This window comes from Petromyzon marinus, unplaced genomic scaffold, assembly GCF_048934315.1.
Source record: "Petromyzon marinus isolate PM22_M1 ecotype Great Lakes invasive population unplaced genomic scaffold, UKy_Petmar_22M1.pri1.0 PM_G_Scaffold_37, whole genome shotgun sequence".
Classification (NCBI taxonomy): Eukaryota; Metazoa; Chordata; class Hyperoartia; order Petromyzontiformes; family Petromyzontidae; genus Petromyzon; species Petromyzon marinus.
The window spans coordinates 1,136,050-1,154,116 of NW_027422950.1; the positions used below are offsets into that span (position 1 = coordinate 1,136,050).

Below are 18,067 nucleotides of genomic sequence, written 5' to 3' on the forward strand. Positions count from 1 at the left end.
ACAGACTGTAGGGGCAAATGCTGTTAGCGAGTAGCAGCAGCAATGTCTATGAAGGAGACAAAGATCCCCCGTGTAGCCTGTAACATACTGTAGAGGCAAGTGCTGTTAGTGAGAAGCACCTATGAAGGTCGGAACAGCACACGAGGAGGGGGGGGGGGTAGGTGGACAGCCTTTGTTTCACACGCACACACACACCACCACTCTGTAACGTTTGCCGGTTTGAACATTTGGCTCCGCTTTTAATGCTCCTATTATTCTTCACAGAGTCTTTGAAGAAGAGCACACGCGTGTGTGGGTGTCTGTGCGTGTATCTGTGTGTGTGTCTGTGTGTGTGGGTGTCTGTGTGTGCCCTGTGTGTGTGTGTGCGTGTGTGTCTGTGTGTGGGGAGCGATAGTGTAGCGGTTAGCGCGCTGCGCTATGAACCTGGCGACCCGGGTTCAATTCCCGCTCACGGCCAACACCAGTGACGATTATCTGAACCGGTCCTGGGCCTCCCCTAGGTCGACTCAGCCTCAAATGAGTACCTGGTGTGGTGTGTAAACATCGCCACTAGGGAGACAAAGACGGTCGGGCGTGGTGCTGGCCACCCACCCCCTCGTGTACCGTTCCGGCCTTCATAGGTGCTCGCTAACAGCACTTGCCCCTACAGTCTGTTACAGGCTATATGGGGGATCTTTGTCTTTGTCTGTGTGTGTGTGTGGGGGGCCTTAGAAGAGCCACACCCTGTTGTTTGGCAGTCTGCTGCCCTGAGTAGAGAACTGTCCACCCCTCATGGTGGCAGGAGCCAGAACCGGTCCACCGGACCTCCTGAATGCAACAGAGATCCAGGCGGTACCGGTTCAGCTCCCGACAGAGGAATGGCAGCTCTTCTCCGCAGTGAGTGTTCGAACATTCCACGTGGCCATCCGTAGTGGCTTTTCCTTGTTTCTGGAGGAGCCCCGAGGATAGAGATTCAATCTCCTGGCTCCGCCAATTGGGGTTTGGCCAGGAGATGTCATAGACGCCTGTCCCCCCAGGGCCTCCGGCACAAGCTTATTAGTTACATATTTCAGTTTAACTCGTGGTTTAGTGGTAATTAATTGAAGGTGGAGGGGTTACCAGCCCCTCGCACCCGTCCAGAGCCCCCATTTAGCCACTGTGCTGGACACAGACGCCTTGAGGGGAGGAGCCAATCGGAATTGGCCCTCCCCCCACAGCACTGTCCACGACAGAGTTGCCCGTCCGGCACCGCGAGGAGATAGGGGGCGTGGGAGCGTGGCGGTGAGGTGTGGGAAGCTGTAAGCCCAAGGCTACTTTGGGCTCGCCTTCCCATCAACCGGAGGTGAGGAGTGGTGGTCGTGGTTATTTATGCCCCCACCAAAGACGAACATCCGTGGAGGGATGCAGGCAAAGCCGATGAGTCAGATGCCTTCTATGACCTCCTGTCACAGGTGCTGGCTAAAGCGGCACCTCGGGATAGTGTCATTATGTTGGGTGACTTCAATGCCCGAGTTGGCCATGATGCTGGCACCTGGGCTGGAGTGATTGGAGGGCATGGGCCAGATAAGCTCAATAACAATGGTAGGAGGCTGCTAGATTTTTGTGCAGCCCATGGGCTTGTAATTACCAACACGCTGTTCCGGCATCGGGGGCGTGGGAGCGTGGCGGTGAGGTGTGGGAAGCTGTAAGCCCAAGGCTACTTTGGGCTCGCCTTCCCATCAACCGGAGGTGAGGAGTGGTGGTCGTGGTTATTTATGCCCCCACCGAAGACGAACATCCGTGGAGGGATGCAGGCAAAGCCGATGAGTCAGATGCCTTCTATGACCTCCTGTCACAGGTGCTGGCTAAAGCGGCACCTCGGGATAGTGTCATTATGTTGGGTGACTTCAATGCCCGAGTTGGCCATGATGCTGGCACCTGGGCTGGAGTGATTGGAGGGCATGGGCCAGATAAGCTCAATAACAATGGTAGGAGGCTGCTAGATTTTTGTGCAGCCCATGGGCTTGTAATTACCAACACGCTGTTCCGGCATCGGCGCATCCACACAATGTCATGGATGCATGCCGGGTCCAAGCAAGAACATCTGCTGGACTACATAGTGATGGACCAGCGGATGCGAGCCCATGTCCTTGACACCAGGACCGACCGTGGAGCTGATCTGCCCTCTGACCATCGACTAGTCATCTGTCAGATGCGCCTACCATTCTTCCACTCCGGTGGTGGGTGTACACCCAGGACCCCATTCCAACCTAAAGTGGTATGGTCTCAGTTATCTGATGAAAGTTGCAAGCGAGAATTTCATCATCGCGTGTGGCTGGGATTGGCATTGTCCCCGAGTCTTCCTGATGTCGAGGGTAAATGGGCGACGTTTAGGACTGTGACTCATGCAGCTGCAATGGCTGCTTTGGGTACGCGTTCCAGACCTCCCAAGAGACCCTGGCTGACAGAAGAGGTGTTCAGGATGGTTGAGAAACAGCGACAAGCCCACTGTTATTGGCAACAGAATTCCACGTCAGAGAATGAGGAGGCTTACCGCAGCCTTCCCTCGGAGGTTCGGAGAGCCGTGAGGCGCTGCAAGGATGGGTGGTGGTCGCGGGTTGCTGAGGAGATGAAGTCTGCCTTAGTGGCCCGCGATCACAAATCTCTATTTAACTCCATCAAAAAAGTAACCTGCAGGGCCACACCTATTACCATCATTAGGGGAAAAACGGTGATCCAATCTTCGACCCCCAGGAACAGGTTTGTAGATTTTCTGAGCATTTCTGTGAGGTCCTGGGGGAGGGAAAATGTGGGGGCTACCGTCCCCCGCCATCACTGAATTGTCGGGGCCGTTGCCCACCGACTCCCCCATTCCACTCATACCGCTACCCCCCGGCTGCTCTGTCAGGTCCAGACTACCGACCCCTAATGCCTCGCCCCCCTGTACCTCTGTCTGGGATGTCGACCGCGTTTGCGTAGCTTAATTAGCGGCTCGTACGCTTTACGCTCGCGATGCGCTACCCTGTTCAACGGCGGCGTGTCGCGGTAAGCGCGCTCGCAAAGTAAAACCCTGTCCTGCACGGGAATAAACAAGCGCGGCGCGCCCCCGTGGGATTCCCTCCCACCCACGCTCCACGCACTTAAGCAAAAACAAACACGCCGCGATTACTTTGCTCCGATTTAACGGGCTGTTTACACAGCTGCGTATTCGCGCACACCAGGCGCTTGATTCGCTATTAGACAATCGTGCGAGTGCACGCCCGCCACCCCGCCACCCCGCCACCCCGTCAGACAGGCGCGCGAGCACAAAGCGCTACTGTAGGCTATTGCGCAGGTACGCGAGCACTGGGCACCACCGAAAATATTCGTGTAGGTACGCGCACGCTGAACAATACTGTAAACGATCGTACAGGTACGGACACTAGGCACATTCTACTCCCTTATTCGCTGCAAACAGCCGCGTATGCGCGCGAACACAAAACACTCTGTACACACTCATACCGGTATGCGAACACCAAACACTCCGTCTCCCTCCTCGCACTCACAGTGACCACGACACAGCTTTATCCTATTAGTGGTTTTATTCCCCGCGAGTATCGAACTAGACTGTGTGTGTCAGTACGGACCAGCAGGACAGGTCTAACCTATCTCGCTACTGCCAGATACTTAATGGACCTGTCTGCCCTCTATTTTCTCTCCGAATTTCGTCCCTTTGTCTTACCTCTCTCCCTCGTACTTACGGTCCGACCTCGCAGCGATGGAGGTCGCGGATAGATGATGCTGTAACCAGCATCTGGCTGTTCTCTGCCCCGTCTCACGGACGTGCGAGTAACAGTCAGGTGACGGCTCCGCGATCCCTCCCTCCTGTTGATCTCCAAATAAAAAAATGGCCCCGTGCTTCCCCAAAGCATCCCTTTTTATCCTCCTTTCAAAGCCCTCGCACCGCCCATCCGCGGTCCATCACGGGTCCAGCCGGTAATCCGCGGTGCATCATGGGTAGAGACGCTAGCCCGCGGTGCACCATGGGCAGAGACGCTTAACCCGCGCTGCCCCGCTCCCCACCTGGCTGCTGGTCCGCGTGTGTCTTGGGCATCTCCTCACTGCGGTTCTCAGCGAGTTCTCCGTGGTCATTTAATTCTAAGTTAAACCACGGCGCCGCAGTGCCATTTGGCCTGGGGGGGGTGGAGGGGGGGGGTGCCTGCCAATCCCCTGACCCTGAGAAACCGTGGAGCACCCCCACGAGGGGGCCTCTCGGGTAAAAACTCAGGGCAGGTGCTCCCCCCTCCCCATGAGGCCCTACTTGAGTGTGTGTTTAGGTGGGGGGGGGGGGGCAGGGGAAGTGCTGTGATGGGAGCCGGGTGGCTTCTCGGTCGCAGCAGCACAGCGACGGCCCCGGTTTCGACGGAGCGGCTTCTCTGTTGTGGCACCACAATGGCAATTGTCATCCCGGCCGAGGGGCGCCTGACAGCGAGGGACATCCGTTGCTTAATTACCGAGAACTTCCCCTTCTACCAGAACAATGACAAGAAGCGGGGAAACTCTGTCCGTCGCTGCCTCACGTTTGGAGACTGCTTCGTTAAAGTGCCCAGAAGGCCGGGCCGGCCGGGCAGAAGCAATCACTGGGTCGTGGACCCGGCGGCTGCGAACATCTTTGATGATGTCTCGTATCAGCGCAGGAGGAAGAGGTTCAAACGGTACGGTGTGGTGTGGGGAGGGTGAGTGGGCGAATGACTGGATGGGTAGATGGGTGGGTGGGTAGGTGAGTGAGTGGGTAGGTGAGTGGGTGGGTAGGTGAGTGGGTGGGTAGGTGAGTGGGCGAATGACTGGATGGGTAGATGAGTGGGTGGGTAGGTGAGTGGGTGGGTAGGTGAGTGAGTGGGTAGGTGAGTGAGTGGGTAGGTAGATGAGTGGATGGGTGAGTGAGTGGGTAGGTGAGTGAGTGGGTAGGTGAGTGGGTGGGTAGGTGAGTGGATGGGTAGGTGAGTGGGCGAATGACTGGATGGGTAGATGAGTGGGTGGGTAGGTGAGTGAGTGGGTAGGTGAGTGGGTGGGTAGGTGAGTGGGTAGGTGAGTAAGTGGGTAGGTGAGTGAGTAGGTAGGTGAGTGGGTAGGTGAGTGGATGGGTAGGTGAGTGAGTGGGCGAATGACTGGATGGGTAGATGAGTGGGTGGGTAGGTGAGTGGATGGGTAGGTGAGTGGGTGGGTAGGTGAGTGGGTGGGTAGGTGAGTGGGTGGGTAGGTGAGTGAGTGGGTAGGTGAGTGGGTAGGTAGGTGAGTGGGTAGGTGGGTGGGCAGGTGAGTGGGCGAATGACTGGATGTGTAGATGAGTGGGTGGGTAGGCGAGTGGGCAAACGACTGGATGGGTAGATGAGTGGGTGGGTAATTGAGTGAAAGGGTGGGTGAATCGGTCGGCGGGTGAGTGGGAGGGTGGGTGTGGATGTGTACTGTGATGCATCTGCCAATTGTCTCAGTCAACCCATGGCATCTGGGTCTGTCCCGTGACCTGTCAGCGAACTTGGCCTAAGCTCCGTGGTGATCTCACGGGCGGTGTTTGAATGGCTTCTCAGGCTGTGGAGGTGGTCGGGGCATTTAAACTGGAGCATGATGTGTTTATTTTGTTCCCCATAGAATGTGGAGATTTAACGTGGTAACAACTTCTTTAAACACCACCGAGGCGTCGTTATGCGTCTCTTTCAAACCGTGATAGTTTGCGAACGGTAGTTTCCCTTATCTCCATATACTGTATATAAAAGGCAAAGTTGTGAATGTGTGTGTCTGTTCAAAATGTTTAGCGTACTTCCCGACATGCAATACACTTGAAATTTGCCATGTGGGTACTTTCCAGACTGTACACCGTGCAAACATTATACAAAAACACTTTTGTGTTTTTTTACGGTGGGGGGGGGGGAGCTCAGTAATGTATAGATTTTTTGCATGGCAAGTGAGCTGTGACGTCAAATCTGTCACGTGACCCTCGCATGTGGAAGCGTAACGCATTGTAGTGTAGCGGTTAGCGTTGTCTGTGTGTGTGTCTGTGTGTCTGTGGGTGTGTGTCTGTGTGTGTGTCTGTGTGTGTGTCTCTGTGTGTGTGTCTGTGTGTGTGTCTGTCTGTGTGTGTGTGTGTGGGGGGGGGGGGGGAGCGGTAGTGCAGCGGTTAGCGTTGTCTGTGTGTGTCTGTGTGCCTGTGTTTGTGTCTGTGTGTTTGTGTCTGTGTGTCTGTGTGTGTGTCTGTGTGTGTCTGTGTGTGTGTGGAAGCGTAACGCATTGTAGTGTAGCGGTTAGCGCTACGCTGCGCTACGAACCTGGCGACCTGAGTTCGATTCCCGCTCACGGCCACCACCGGTGACGATTATTTCAACCGGTCCTGGGCCTCCCCTAGGTCGACTCAGCCTCAAACGAGTAAATGTTGTGGTGTGAACATCGGGAGACAAAGGCGGCCGGGCGTGGTGAATCCAAGTCCCGGGCGAAGCCGGGTAGTTAAAGCTCGTGCTGTTATATTCATAATCAGATGTTTTTTATTTCGACTCGAGGAAAATCGGTGAAATCGAAGCCAAACGATAGGCCCCAGTTGTGGGCCCTTCTTAACCTGGTAACAAAATATTATTCTTCGTGAGTGATGTCCTCACCTAAGCGTGTGAGACGAGACGGACGCACAAGACTCTAGTCTCCCTTTGCTGTACATCACTCAAAGAGCACCACAGCGCTCCCCCCCAGATCCACAACAGCGTTCGCCCCGCAAGACTCTGGCACCTTCTCCCTGCCTCAGCTGGACCAACAACAACGGCAACATTTTTGTCAACAACAGCAGCAACAGCTAACTTTGCGCCTTTATGATTACGTCTTCAGCACGGCAGCAGCAGCACGGAACAACTTCAGGGCATGACTCAGTCGCAACTCGCGTTTAAAATCGTCACGCAAGACGGCTCTCCGCGAGACGTCGCGGGCACACGGCGCGTTACTTTTTTCCCCGAATAAAACTCGGGACAACGTGAATGCGTGGAAACGAGAAACGATGTCGGAACGCAACGGGGCATCGCAAATCGTAAAGATTTTGCGAGAGCGAGAAAGAAAAGCTTCCTTCTAGACGTCGCCGCCGCGCGCCAACGAGGGCACCAGCGTGAGCAGAAGCGCCGTGGGCCAAGCGGCACCGGGGCAGCAAGACGCCTTGCTGGTGGCGGACGCCCGCCCCGCTGACGTCGTCACCGCTGACGTCGTCGCCGCTGCTGATGACGTCGTCGCCGCTGCAAAGGGGCAAGCGGAGAAACGAGACGTCAGTCGCCATCGCTACGATGAGAGCGATGTACGAGTACCGGGGGGGCCTCCTACAACCCTCCGCCTCCTCCTCCATTTCCACCACCACCAACAACACCAACACCACCAACACCACCACCAACATCACCACAAACACCACCACCAACACCACCAACATCATCACCAACACCACCAACATCACCACCAACACCACCAACACCACCAACATCACCACCAACACCACCACCAACACCACCAACACCACCACCAACACCACCACCAACACCACCAACACCACCAACACCAACACCACCAACACCACTAACACCACCACCGCCACCACCTCCTAGGGGATGGAAGATTTGTTGGAAGTTGTTGGTAGTTGAGACTGAAACCTCTTCCTCACTTGTTCACTCAGCCACTCACCCACCCACCCAATCACTCATTCAGAGAGACAATCCATCACATTACGGTTAAAACTATTTGGTAAATTAAAACGCCGACAGTCACATCATCGACGTCGGGTGGTCCACCGCTCACCGCTCTGCGGTGAGCGACCACCACCACCGCCACCACCCCCCACGTGTCAACAACGCTCTTTGCCAAAACAGCAAACCCCTGCCCAGAGTTGCGATGCTGAGAATCTTTTTATTGTCAAAGCGTTCTGTTATCTCCGTTTGACCGCAAATTGGTTGACTGCCCTCGATGTGTGCACCTCCGTGAGTCTATGGGAGCCTTTAACATTGAAGTCTATGGGAGCCTTTAACAGTGAAGTCTATGGGAGGCTTTAACATTGAAGTCTATGGGAGCCTGTAACATTGAAGTCTATGGAAGCCTTTCACATTGAAGTCTATGGGAGCCTGTAACATTGAAGTCTATGGGAGCCTGTAACATTGAAGTCTATGGGAGCCTTTAACAGTGAAGTCTATGGGAGCCTGTAACATTGAAGTATATGGGAGCCTTTAACATTGAAGTCTATGGGAGCCTTTAACAGTGAAGTCTATGGGAGCCTGTAACATTGAAGTCTATGGGAGCCTTTAACATTGAAGTCTATGGGAGCCTTTAACATTGAAGTCTATGGGAGCCTTTAACATTGAAGTCTATGGGAGCCTTTAACATTAAAGTCTATGGGAGCCTTTAACATTGAAGTCTATGTGAGCCTTTAACATTGAAGTCTATGGGAGCCTTTAACATTGAAGTCTATGGGAGCCTTTAACATTGAAGTCTATGGGAGCCTTTAACATTGAAGTCTATGGGAGCCTTTAACATTGAAGTCTATGGGAGCCTTTAACATTGAAGTCTATGGGAGTCTTTACCATTGAAGTCTATGGGAGCCTTTAACATTGAAGTCTATGGGAGCCGTTAACATTGAAGTCTATGGGAGCCTTTAACATTGAAGTCTATGGGAGCCTTTAACATTGAAGTCTATGGGAGCCTTTAACATTGAAGTCTATGGGAGCCTTTAACATTGAAGTCTATGGGAGCCTTTCACATTGAAGTCTATGAAAGCCTTTAACATTGAAGTCTATGGAAGCCTGTAACATTGAAGTCTATGGGAATCTTTAACATTGAAGTCTATGGGAGCCTTTAACATTGAAGTCTATGGGAGCCTTTAACATTGAAGTCAATGGGAGCCTTTAACATTGAATCCAAGCATGAATGGGGCAAGCATTTGGGAACCCGAGCAGCCAATGGAGATTCACGGAGTGGCCAGAAACCCAGTTTTTTTAAAACCCAGGACTTTCCGCGCCGCCGACCTCATTGGGCTGACCACGGCCATTTGCATCGTCAGGGTGGTGAGACGATCCAAGCCGCCGCCCTCCCGCGTACCTGGCGAGGTAGCTAACAGCTCGTCGTCGTCATCCTCGCCCTCGTCAGCACCGCCGTCACGGCCGCTACCGGCGTTGGGGGCCGATGGCGAGGACGTAGAGGCCTCCTTGCCATCGTCCTGGCCCTCCTCCTCGTCCTCCTCGTCCTCCTCCTCGTCCTCCTCGTCCTCCTCTTCGTCCTCCTCCTCGTCCGCCTCGTCCTCGTCCTCCTCCTCGTCCTCCTCCTCACCGCCCGGCGCCACTGTGGGGGTGGTTGTGGGGGTGATAGTGGTGGTAGTTAATGGTGGCGGTGGTGGCGGCGGCGGGTGTAGCGGTCTACGCCGCGCTACGCCGCGCTACGAACCCGGCGAACCCGAGTTCGATTCCCGCTCACGGCCACCAACACGCGGTGACGATTATCTGAACCGGTCTTGGGCCTCCCCTAGGTCGACTCGGCCTCAAACGAGCACCCGGCGCGGTGTGTGGCGAACATCGCCAGCACCGGGGAGACAAAGGCGGTCGGGCGTGGCGCCGGCCACCCACCCCCTCGTGCGCCGTGCCGGCCTTCACAGGCGCCGCTCGCTAACGGCCCTCGCCCCCGCGGCCTGTTGAGGCTACACGGCGGGGGATCTTCGTCTTCGACGGTGGCGGTTAACGGCTCGGCGCCGGATCGGAGAGGGATTCCGGCCGGCGGGTTTGTTGTCGGCGGCGACTTTGCTCACCTTCGACGGAGAGGTGCGCCCGCAGCTGGTCTGTGTTCAGGTTGTTGGTGGCGAAGCAGGTGTAAGTGTCCGAGTCCTCGCGCCGCAAGTCCACGATGTGAAGGGTGCCGTTCTCGAAGATCTGGAAGCGCTCGCCCTTAACTTTCAACCTCCGGTAGTTCCTGAACCTGGCAGGCGGGGGGCGTGAACCGTTGAGGTTTGACGGCGATGCCGTCGGGGGTTTTGAGATCCGGGGTCGGCGGCTTCGGGAGACGCGGAAGCGAACGTCCCGGGGGACGTTGGAGCGGCGAGGTTCACGCGGCCCTCCGCCGCGTTGAGTGCCCCTCTCTCGCTCTGAGCCACGTCCGCGTGGTGGCCATCGACAGTCGCCCTACCCCGCCCCCGCGTGCGCGAAATTATAAATGTTAGCCTATGGGAGCCTTTAACATTGAAGCCTATGGGAGCCTTTAACATTGAAGTCTATGGGAGCCTTTAATATTGAAGTCTATGGGAGCCTTTAACATTGAAGTCTATGGGAGCCTTTAACATTGAAGTCTATGGGAGTGTTCTATGTTGAACTTCTTTCGCTCCGTACGTGGCCAGCCATGCAAACCCGCTGGCGGCATTCACAAAACAGACTCAGCTCCCGTACCTCTGATTAGCACGGTTGGCCACGTAGGGTGCGAAAGAAGTTCAGGGCACGTACAGTCCTCGCGACAGGGAGCGTCGAAGCGCGATGACGGCGTGCCGAATGAACGAGGAGCCTCTTCGTTGTCAGGGCTGTCGTTTGCGACATGGCTGGGTAGCTTCTGAAAAACAGCTGCACGGCTCGGTGGGCATCAGGCGGTGAAATAAACAAAAAGAGTCTCCAGCGAGTGGAGAGCGAGAGGAGAGGCGGAGAGGGACGGACGCTCAGGCGCGGCGTTCGGTCTCACCACAGGATGGTGGCGGGTGGCCACACCGAGCACTCCATGTACACCGCCTCTCCCTCTCTCGCCCTGTACATCCTGTCTTGCTCCGACAGCATCGACGGGGGGTTGGCTGTGTGAGGCGGTGGTGGGGGGGGGGCAGAGACAGCAAGCGGGCAGAGGTCGCTCCCGAGGGTGGGGGGGGGGTCGCTCCGGGCCGAGCAAGTACTTGCAGTGCTGCACCTTAACAAACTGCGTACTCAACTGGGCCCTGTACGTGTGTGTGTGTGTGATGTCGCAACCGTGCACCTTTCCGTCGTGTGTCCGGAGGTTGCTGCTTTGCTGCATACACCTGATGTGAGCTTCTTTGGTACCGTACGTGGCCAGAGATGATAACCGCAGCTGCGGGCGAAAATACAGCAGAGTGTTAGTAGGGTCTCTGTGTGAGTAGTGTGTGGGTCTCTGTGTGAGTAGTGTGTGTGTCTCTCTGTGTGAGTAGACTGTGGGTCTCTCTGTGAGTAGTGTGTGGGTCTCTCTGTGAGTAGTCTGTGGGTCTCTATGTGAGTAGTGTCTGGGTCTCTATGTGAGTAGTGTGTGGGTCTCTGTGTGAGTAGTGTGTGGGTCTCTCTGTGTGAGTAGTGTGTGGGTCTCTCTGTGTGAGTAGTGTGTGGGTCTCTGTGTGAGTAGTGTGTGGGTCTCTGTGTGAGTAGTGTGAGGGTCTCTGTGTGTGAGTAGTGTGTGGGTCTCTGAGTGAGTAGTGTGTGAGTCTCTGTGTGAGTAGTCTGTGTGTCTCTGTGTGAGTAGTGTGTGGGTCTCTGTGTGAGTAGTCTGTGTGTCTCTGTGTGAGTAGTGTGTGAGTCTCTCTCTGAGTAGTGTGTGGGTCTCTCTGTGAGTAGTGTGTGGGTCTCTCTGTGAGTAGTGTGTGTGTCTCTGTGTGAGTAGTGTGTGGGTATCTCTGTGAGTAGTGTGTGGGTCTCTCTGTGAGTAGTGTGTGGGTCTCTCTGTGAGTAGTGTGTGTGTCTCTGTGTGAGTAGTGTGTGGGTATCTCTGTGAGTAGTGTGTGGGTCTCTCTGTGAGTAGTGTGTGGGTCTCTCTGTGAGTGAGTAGTCTGTGGGTCTCTGAGTGAGTAGTCTGTGGGTCTCTGTGTGAGTAGTGTGTGGGTCTCTGAGTGAGTAGTGTCTGGGTCTCTATGTGAGTAGTGTGAGGGTCTCTGTGTGAGTAGTGTGTGGGTCTCTGAGTGAGTAGTGTGTGGGTCTCTCTGTGAGTAGTGTGTGTGTCTCTGTGTGAGTAGTGTGTGGGTATCTCTGTGAGTAGTGGGTGGGTCTCTCTGTGAGTAGTGTATGGGTCTCTCTGTGAGTAGTCTGTGGGTCTCTGTGTGAGTAGTCTGTGTGTCTCTGTGTGAGACCCACAGATACCCACACACTACTCACAGAGAGACCCACACACTACTCACACAGATACCCACACACTACTCACACAGATACCCACACACTACTCACACAGAGACCCACACACTACTCACACAGATACCCACAAGTGTTTCGAGTACTCGGCCCCGCTTGAACGTCGAAGTGCTTCGTTGAAGCCATCATTTGCAGGAGCCGGGGCGCTTCTGAAAAAAAAAAGAGCCACGAAGCTCAGTGGGCATTGCCTGGTGAAGTCAAAAGAGTCGAGTTTAGTCGATGGCCTTTAGTGGGAGTAGCGTTGAGAGGGGGCATCGTCTCAAGTGGGGTAGCGGCGCTGTTTGCTACTCACGGTCAAGGGGCAGGGCGAAGGGGTTGTGACGGTCGCTCAGCACAACGACCAGCAAGGCCACTAAACGGGTGGTGGTGGGGAAAGCCTCCATTGGGGGGAGGTGGCAGATGGTCGGCCTGGCGGCTTCCTTCACTTGGCTAGGAGGGGTGAAGGGGAGGGAGTAGGAGGAGCAGTGGGAATGATATTTATTTAGACTGCAAGAGGAGGAATCCAAAGCGCTATGAAGCTCTTTTTTTCACAGATGTCCAACTGTGGCACTGGGTCAGAAACATGACGACAAACACAAAACAAAAACACGGCGTGAGTGCAGAGTTACAGGAAGAGTAAAACAAATCACTTTAAAAATATATATATACTAATAAAACTAACCAATGTTTAATCTTGCCACGCGAAGCACACCACCGTGCTACATAGCTCTTTTTAAGAAGAGACATTGGCCCATAAACGGTGGGCTGATATCAAGTGGACATTCAGGGCAAAATACTCTAAACGCGTGGCGTTTCTGAATGTGGAGGGGAAAAAACCGGAGGACTCTGGGAGAGAAATCCACACGGCCGCGGGGAGCGAGAAACGTCAACTCCAAAGATAGAGCAGGGAGTGTCAGGGTCGGTATCAAACCCCACGACCTCCTGTACACCAGGTGACAACCATGCCGGGTTAAAGACCTCCTCCTTCACAACGGGACAATTGGATGCATGCCTAAGGCTCCCTCACTGATGGACACGTTCCTCCTGTGTTGAGCAAAATGTTTAGGTTCTCATCGTTTCGCAGAGGCTGCATTTTTTGCCACCGCAGAAAACGAACGTTGGGGGAAACGCCTCCTCGCATCGGACTCTTTGTTTTTTTTGCTAAAGTCACGTAGGTAAAAAAAAATCTATACAATAAATAAATGAAAAAAACAACTCAATTAAAATCACGACGTTTCGGAGGCAGCAGCACAAGCTTCCGTCTTGAGGTGGAAACCGTCACGGCAAAATTACTGCATCAGGTGAAGAGAACTCTAAGACACCCGAGATTGTATACAGGTTAAGGGGGGGGGGATAAGAAGGGCCGTGGGGGGGGGGGGCTAAGTTAAGCCGCCTTCTGTTATGCTGCAGGGGGTTGGGGGGGACGGAGAGATGGCCGTGTGCAGGTTGAAGAGCGTTACACACGTGAACCGGAGGCAGGAGGCAGTAGTTAAGCTGACAAACTGGTTGTCTTGCAGAGCATACTGCTGTAAACTATAAGGCTGCTAAAGTTTAACTTGGGTTTAACTTTATTTTTTTTACCTCCGCGGCTTTACCGAAAAAAATCCAAAGAGTATGAATCCTTGCACATCGCGAAAGCTTCAAATCTAGCGCCTCACATCGTGTTAGTTTGGCACCGATGTTCGTGCTGATTGTTTTAAACTAGATCAATAAAACAACATTGATTACAGCCCCAGCTCAGGTTTTTTTCCCATCAATGAAACAGCCCCTGAAGTGAGAGCACCTCCCAGGGTATAAACCAACACTGCCGCACGTCTGTCCAAGAGCTGTGTAAAAAAACAATTGAGTTGAAAAAAATGTCAAGCCGACAGGGAAAGGGGCTCCTGGCAACTGTGACCGCCAGCCAGGTCGATGTGTTGGTAATGAGAATGTGCAATTTTTTTGTCCTTGGAAACACGGACTATGAATAAAACGAGATATTCTTAACTCTTTCGGTAAAGTCACGTTGAAGGGAAACAATAAAATAATAAAATATATATAAAACAATAAAAATTCTCACGACGTTTCGACCATAACACAAACGGTCGTCATCAGGTCGAAACGTCGTGAGAATTTTCAATTGTTTTATATATTTTTTATTTTATTGTTTCCCTTCAACGTGACTTTACCGAAAGAGCTAAGAATATGAATTACTGCAGTCACGAAAGCTTCACATCAAGATTCAAAACGAGATACTCGCAGAGTTTACGCTTCTGAATGTGCACTTGTTCAAGCGATTCACTCGGGTCTAAGAGGCAGACGCACGGTAAATTATTGGGTGGCACTTTGTAAGCTCATAAGGTAGACAAATCGAGCTTGAACACGACGCGCTCGAGTGAAGTCTTTGAGCGACGCATAGTTCATAGTTCATTTATTTGGTATAGCCCTGTGAGCCATTCGGCTCTTGAATCGGGTGCAACCGCAACAAACAAAAAACACATGAACAAGAAAACATCTTAAAGTGATTATGTGACTGTGCAAACAGAAAATACAGGAAAAAATATCAAAATATTCCTGAAATAGCACCGTACACCAACGCTGTGTGCAAAAATCCCAGTGGGATGCAAGTCAAATAACAACCACAAGACAACTAAGATTAAAGCCATCAGTCTAACTCCGTACTACAATAAACAAAAACATGGCCAAAACAAAAAAAACTTTTCTAAATCACCAAAATAAAAGCCATAAATCCAATGTAACAGTGATCATAGGGACTGTGACCGAATTTTTAACAATAAACTACATAAAAAAATTATAACACCAAAATCTAGAGCCATAATTTAGGCCACTGAATAGCAGTGGCAGCTAGGGTTGTACAACTCCTCTAGAGCACATTGACACGCGTGCATTGCAAATAATTCAAGTTTAAAACACGCAGCAAAGATTCGTTACAAAAGCCGAGCGGCAGCCTTCACGCATCCTTTGGAAGCTTGCTAGCCCACAACATAACCTAGAGACCATCTTCCAGGTCTCTATGGAGGCCATCGCATGACAGCGGCATCTGTAGCCGGCCAAAGTGCCGCCTCGGTCGGCTGGGCAATCTAGCCGAGACCGGTGACACTCCCGGAATAGGCCTCAACACGGCACTCACCAGCGCAACGCTGCGTAGGTGTCTGGGGAGGGGGTCTTGAGCTATATCCTCCTTCGTGGTGAGGTTACAAACAAAACAATGTCCTCGTGTGGTCGTGGTGGAGGAGGAGATTCGACGTTCCGTGCCTCGAATCACGGGCAGGCGACTCGGCGGGGCTGTTATCACGTGAGGCCTTAGCAGGGCGCTTTTATAAACCGTAGTGCGGATAGGCGAATACGCAGTGCGAGCGAGGCTCAGATTCTGTAGAATTGATAAACACTGCCCATAGACTAAGCACTGCCCATAGACTCAACACTGCCCATAGACTCAGCACTGCCCATAGACTCAACACTGTCCATAGACTCAACACTGCCCATAGACTCAACACTGCACCATAGACTCAACACTGCACCATAATAGACTCAGCACTGCCCGTAGACTCAACACTGCCCGTAGACTCAACATTGCCCATAGACTCAACACTGCACCATATACTCAACACTGCACCATAGACTCAACACTGCCCGTAGACTCAACACTGCCCATAGACTCAACACTGCCCATAGACTCAACACTGCCCCATAGACTCACCACTGTGATCTCTACATTGGGTCAAACTTAACATCTCTTAATGTTCGACGGCTTGTGCACCAGATCTTATTTATTCACGATGTACTTACAAAAAATTCCGCAGACTACCTACTGGATCTCCTCTCTGTTTCAAAGAACAAATTTGACCTCAGGTCTTCGCTCATTTACCAGCTTCACATTCCCTATTGCCGTACAAAAACTGGAGGAAGGGCCTTTGCTATTCATGACCCCAGGGTCTGGAATGCTATTGCCAATAAACTGCAACTTGAATCACCACCTATGAGATCTTCACTCAAAACTGCTCTAGAGGAGTTGTACACCCCTAGCTGCCACTGCTATTTAGTGGCCTGAAATATGGCTCTAGATTTTGGTGTTATAATTTATTTATGTAGTTTATTGTAAAAAATTCGGTCACACTCCCTATGATCACTGTTACATTGCATTTATGGCTTTTATTTTGGTGATTTCGAAAAGTTTTTTTGGTTTAGGCCATGTTAATGTTTATTGTAGTACGGAGTTAGACTGATGGCCTTAATCTGAGTTATCTACATAATGACACCTTGCCGATATTAACTATGTTAACCTATTTGTATTTTTTATTTTTTTATTATATCTTAAAGCTATTTTATATTCGATATTTATTCAATTTTATATACTTCAGCCCCTTGGTGTTAGACTTTTAACCCTTATTATTATAGTAAGACTTGTTTAAAACTTATTTAAGATTTTAGATTCCTATATGTTGAATGTATGCACCATCCTGCCAAAGTAAATTCCGTGTCGGTGTGAACTTTCATAGCGAATAAAACCCTTTCTGATTCTGATTCTATTGTGGTTGTTGTTGTTGTTATTTGACTTGCATCCCACTGGGATTTTTGCACACAGAGTTGGTGTACGGTGCTATTTCAGGAATATTTTGATATTTTTTTCCTGTATTTTCTGTTTGCACAGTCACATAATCATTTTAAGATGTTTTCTTGTTCATGTTTTTTGTTTGTTGCGGTTGCACCCGATTCAAGAGCCGAATGGCTCACAGGGCTATACCAAATAAATGAACAAATGAACTAAAATGAACTAATATCGAAAGGTACATTAACATAATTTGTTCATACTCTAATTTATTTATTTACGGAGAAGCTCATTGTGGGAGGAGCGTGTCCCGTTCCCCGGAAGTGACGTCTTGTCACCTGCTGCCGCGTGACGTCACGAGATAACAGGAAGCTATCGCTTCCTGCACTGAAATCCGAGGTGAGAAATTCTCATTGTGGTTGTGGTTGTTGTGGTGGTGGTTGTGGTGGTTGTTGTTGTTTACCAAGGTAGAGCCTCGCTCTCTCTCGTAGGGATGTCAGTTGAGTAGCAGCGAGCCGGGGAATCGATGTCCAGGTTGGAACTTTACAACGCGGGGCCTAGCCACGCGGGGCCTTGCCTCCTGCCCTCGCCTGATTGCATTTACTTTAATTATCTCGCTTAAGTTTAATTTGTCTTCACCCGGCTCGCTACTTTGTAACTTTGTTTTATTGTAAATATTCACGCAGTTTTTATTTTCTTTTGTTACCAGGCCAAGCCCGCTTGAGCTGCTATACCGCTCTTGTTATCAGAAGCGACCTGCCCACAACAACACAAGGTGAGGCTTTGTCAACGTGTGTGAATGTTTTGACTTAAAACTTTGGTGACTGCAGGAATTAATATTCTTGGTTCTTTCGGTAAAGTCACGTAGATAGAAAATAAAATTAAAATAAATAAAAATAAATTGTAAATAAAGCAAAAAAACTCACGTTTTGATCGCAACACAAGTGGTCTTTATTTAATGTAATTGTATTATCTGTTATTGTTATTTTCTATCTACGTAACTTTACCGAAATCAACAAGAATACGTGTGTCAATGTCTATCGGTCAAAGACGCTAAACGGAGTGACGTGCAAACTCCAAATATACAGCAGGCGTCAGGGTCGGGATCGAACCCACGACTTCCTGTAGACCAGGTGAGGTAGTTAACATCTCACCACGGAGAGACACACGCAAACTCCAGTTAGCCTCGGTTATGTTCGTTGATCCTCAATTAATTACTTGGTGGAGTGAGAAAGCATTCATGCCAAGCAGATGAAGGTGGCCAGGCATGATTCTAGACACGCCACCGCCTGTTTACCCAGTGACAGCGTACAGTTTGTGTTTGCAGTAACGTCTATTAACTCTGTTGAACACGGAGGTTATAGCGTAACAATAGTTTACTTTTGTTTTCCTCTGGAACTCTTCATAAGAATGGAAACAGGAAGTTAACACAGCACACACATTCAGCTGA

The 18,067-nt window shown here is 51.5% G+C and overlaps 1 protein-coding gene across 3 annotated transcripts; it reads right to left on the reverse strand.

Moving 5' to 3' along the window:
• Positions 1-6,450: 6,450 nt before the first annotated feature.
• Positions 6,451-15,389, reverse strand: LOC142915957 (uncharacterized). 3 transcript variants are annotated; one of them, XM_076061592.1, is made up of 8 exons: positions 15,199-15,389; positions 12,382-12,518; positions 12,161-12,238; positions 10,936-11,028; positions 10,654-10,759; positions 9,740-9,906; positions 9,040-9,279; positions 6,451-7,199 (listed from the first exon to the last, which is right to left on the reverse strand). In XM_076061592.1, the coding sequence occupies exons 2-8, from the start codon at positions 12,470-12,472 to the stop codon at positions 7,039-7,041; spliced, it is 936 nt and encodes a 311-aa protein (XP_075917707.1). In that variant the 5' UTR covers positions 12,473-12,518; positions 15,199-15,389; the 3' UTR covers positions 6,451-7,038. The 3 variants fall into 3 exon arrangements, with proteins under 3 accessions (XP_075917707.1, XP_075917706.1, XP_075917708.1); XM_076061591.1 differs by having other exon boundaries at positions 12,149-12,238; XM_076061593.1 differs by lacking the exon at positions 12,382-12,518 and having other exon boundaries at positions 12,149-12,238.
• Between the last annotated feature and the right edge of the window lie 2,678 nt (positions 15,390-18,067).

Excerpts from the sequence above, each read along its gene's own strand:
- LOC142915957 (XM_076061591.1), bottom strand. The coding sequence starts at position 12,472 with ATGGAGGCTTTCCCCACCACCACCCGTTTAGTGGCCTTGCTGGTCGTT. Across the intron at positions 10,760-10,935 it reads TCCGGACACACGACGGAAAG|CCAACCCCCCGTCGATGCTG; the intron begins GTGCACGGTTGC and ends CGCCTCACACAG. Across the intron at positions 7,200-9,039 it reads GCTGTTAGCTACCTCGCCAG|CGGCGACGACGTCATCAGCA; the intron begins GTACGCGGGAGG and ends GCCCCTTTGCAG.